Source organism: Neofelis nebulosa, chromosome 7 (genome assembly GCF_028018385.1).
Source record: "Neofelis nebulosa isolate mNeoNeb1 chromosome 7, mNeoNeb1.pri, whole genome shotgun sequence".
Lineage (NCBI taxonomy): Eukaryota > Metazoa > Chordata > Mammalia > Carnivora > Felidae > Neofelis > Neofelis nebulosa.
The window spans coordinates 71516436-71520181 of NC_080788.1; the positions used below are offsets into that span (position 1 = coordinate 71516436).

At 36.1% G+C, this 3746-nt stretch overlaps 1 protein-coding gene across 1 annotated transcript; it reads right to left on the reverse strand.

The window, feature by feature from the left end:
- Positions 1-191: 191 nt before the first annotated feature.
- LOC131518197 (olfactory receptor 4K5) lies at positions 192-1163 on the reverse strand. The gene has a single exon (XM_058740790.1). It carries the CDS (start codon positions 1161-1163, stop codon positions 192-194), a length of 972 nt encoding a protein of 323 aa, XP_058596773.1.
- Positions 1164-3746: the final 2583 nt, after the last annotated feature.

The window sequence follows — 3746 nt, forward strand, 5'->3', positions numbered from 1 at the left end:
GAGAGACAGAGCATGAACGGGGGAGCGGCAGAGAGAGAGGGAGACACAGAATCGGAAACAGGCTCCAGGCTCCGAGCCATCAGCCCAGAGCCCGACGCGGGGCTCGAACTCACGGACCGCGAGATCGTGACCTGGCTGAAGTCGGACGCTTAACCGACTGCGCCACCCAGGCGCCCCGAAGGACTTTTGTCTTAATAAAGAGAATTCCTCACTACTAGTGGCATTTCAGAAATTTTCTTGGGCCTCAGGTAATAGGTCATAATCTTCCTCACGGCAGCCTTCATATCCCTGTTCCTTAGTGTGTAAATGATGGGGTTTAGAATGGGAGTGAAAATGGTGTAAAATATGGCTAGAAGTTTATCCACAGGGTAAGTGGTAAAGGGCCACACATAGATAAAGATGCAAGGTCCAAAGAACAATATTACCACGGTTATATGGGCAGCCAGTGTTGAAAATGCCTTGGCCATTGCAGCAGAAGACTTAAACCAGACGGTGACAAGAATAATGATGTAAGAGACAACCAAGAGAGAGAAAGTACTTAGGGAAAGAATTCCACTATTGACTACAATTAGTATTTCAACAGTATAAGAGTCCAGGCAGGCAAGTTTGGTCACCCGAGGAAGGTCACAAAAAAAGCTGTCTACAACATTGGGTCCACAAAAAGGCAGGTTTACAGTAAATGATAACTGGCTTAATGTGTGCACCAAGCCCACAGCCCAGGAGACCATTACCAGGAAACTGCACGTCCTTCGGCTCATGATGACTACATAGTGTAGGGGTTTGCATATAGCTACATATCTGTCATAGGCCATGGAGACAAGTAGTACCATCTCTCCTCCAGTAAAAAGGTGAATGAAGAAAATCTGGGCTATGCAGCCACTGAAGGAGATGGTCTTGTGTTCACTCAGAAAATCTGCAATCATCTTAGGGGTAGCAAAAGAAGCCTGACAGATGTCCACAAAGGACAGGTTTCCCAGGAGGAAGTACATGGGGGAGTGCAGGCTGTTATCAGAGGTTACTGTCATGATGATGAGAAGGTTTCCCAGCACAATGACCACATATAACACAGAGAAGAAAACAAAAAAGAAAAGTTGGAGATCCTGAGAACTACAGAGTCCCAGCAATACAAATTCAGACACCACTGAAGAATTGACCTTATCCATGGATCCAGGCTGCACACAGGCTTTGGAACAGCCCTAAGGAAGGGGAAATAGGAAAGGATCAGAATTATGAGCCATAGACTTTCAATGCAAAGGATTCTGAGATCTCAGATATAGTGTGCATTTGCTAAATAAAAAATTGTGAAGGGATCACAAAAATATATCTGGAAAGTAACAAGGAGCTTAGGGCAATGTCTAAATAATGCTAAATAATTTTATTTCATTAGAACCCCTTTAGTTTTGGATAGTCTTAATAATGCTAAACAGTAGTAAAAAAGCTTATCCATGAGCTTACTCGTGATCACAAGACAAGAGGAGTGACTTAAAACCAATTGCATAGGCTTTGTTGATTGGCAAAAATAATTTACATCTGTGGTTCTTGTGGTCATTTTCCATCATTAGTTGTAATCTTTTTAAGTTGTAATCTCTTTAACTCTCCAAGCGATTTTCATGGCTTCATGTTTATTGTGTAATATAAAGTCACACTGATTGACTTTAGACTATTTTTTCTGAGCTTTAATTCTACATTTCAAAAAAGATAGGAGGTGGTAAAAATGCCTACCTTACAGAAGGCTTTGAAATGTAAAGATAATAGCTTCTGACATTTTGCTATCAAAGTAATTATAATATGGTAAATGTTGTTAATATGTTAAATACCCCCAAATTAACAAAATGTTATGTTACTGCTATCGTGGGAATCATACACAATTTAGATAATTCCTACTAAGGAGATACTGTTATATATTATCTGGGTCTCTAGTTAATCCAGTCTGTCAGTTGTTCATCTGTGTAATTTCTTAAAATGCATATTATAACTTTACCTTAATTATCTAAAACTCATTTCAACTTGCTTATTTAGAAGCAGTGCCTGAATTTTCTTTATACATTGCCTTTGCTGGTCAAAATTAGGTTTAGGCCAGGAAATTGTTAAGAGATCCTAAAAGTTCTCGTCACAAGAAGAATCTTTTTTCTTTTCTTTCTATTGTATGTGAATAAGATAATGGGTATTAACTAAACCTATTTTGATAATCATTTCAAAATACGTAAATCAAACCATCACGCTGTATATCTCAAATTTATGCAGTGATATATGTCACTTATTTCTCAATACAACGAGAAAAAAATTGGATTTAGGCCAACTTATGTTTCCCTGCTTATTATTATCCGTGACCTTATTAATACTTTTTTATAATTAATGAAAGAATAGTTGTTTTAGGATGTTTTGCACAGAGAGAAAAATTATTGAGTTATAAATGTCCCATGCTCCTAAAAATATATTTTGTTTGGAATCAGACTAATCCTAATAATTAGCTTAAATCCACATCTCTTTCTCAATCTCTTTCTCTCTCTCTCTCTTTTTTTTTTTTTTTTTTTTTGTAAAGACACAGCCCTGCTATATAAATCTAATTTCATTGAACTGGAAAAAATTTCAAGAAGTTCTATTTTAGGAAATGGTACTAGTTCTGACAATTAATTTGACTAGTTTTAGTAAGGAACTTGAGCATGATGTAATCTTAGCCCCACATGAAAGCAAAAATAGCTTTCACTTCCTGTTTATTTCATACATGAAACCAGTCTAAGTCCCTAGGATATATATCCCAAGTCTTTCATTTTTTCCCACCAGCTTTATTGAGTTATAATTGACAGAAGTTACATATATTTAAGGTATACAATGTGATGTTTTGATATAAGTATATATTGTGCGATGATTAACACAAACTAACATGTCTGTTACCTCACATAGTTATCGTTTTTGTTTTTGTTTTTTTGTTTTGTTTTGTTTGTGAGGACAATTAAGATCTACTCTCAGCAAATTCCAAGTATATGATGTGGTATTATTAGCTAAAGTCACCATGCTGTACATTACATTCATTCTGAATATTCATTATTATTCATTCTGAATATCTGAAACTTTGTATCCTTTCATCAATATAGCTGCTCATTTAGATGGATGACTATATCAGCCTAAAGTATACCACTTTGGCATATTGATTATTTTGAATTAATGTCATTTGAGAAATAGCCAGTGCAAGAAGAACACTCTGACCTTCCTTTCTTCCCCTGAAAAGAGATAAATTTCCCATGTGAAATCTCCGATACACCAAGAAGGTAGAAGTTATCCTTATCACCAGACATAGGGAGTTTAGGGCTAAGAAGGCTCCTATAAACAAACATTATTACTTCTTCACTAATTTAATACCTCAAGCCGAAAGCCCTTTGTCCTGTCAATTCCTCATATATTTATTGTTTCTTTGTCTAAAAGGTATAAAAGCTTCCTGCTTTGGTCACTTCTTTGAGTCTTATACTTTTTATGGGTCTCTCATACATAAAAGTTAAATTTGCTTTTCTCCTGTTAAGCTGTCGTACATCAATTTAATTATCAGCCAAAGAACCTAGAAGGGAAAACTAAAAACTTTCCACTCCTACAATGTAATTACATTCCATACAGGAAAACCCTCAAGTACAGAATCATTTCCTGTACTCACTAGAATATTCAGAGCAACACATTTGGTCCACATTTCAGATAGACATTTTTGTGGGGTATGGATTTAGAGCAAAAATTTAAGATGATTCATAAAAATTTAA

Coding starts and splice junctions, on each gene's coding strand:
- LOC131518197 (XM_058740790.1), bottom strand. CDS start 1,163: ATGGATAAGGTCAATTCTTCAGTGGTGTCTGAATTTGTATTGCTGGGA.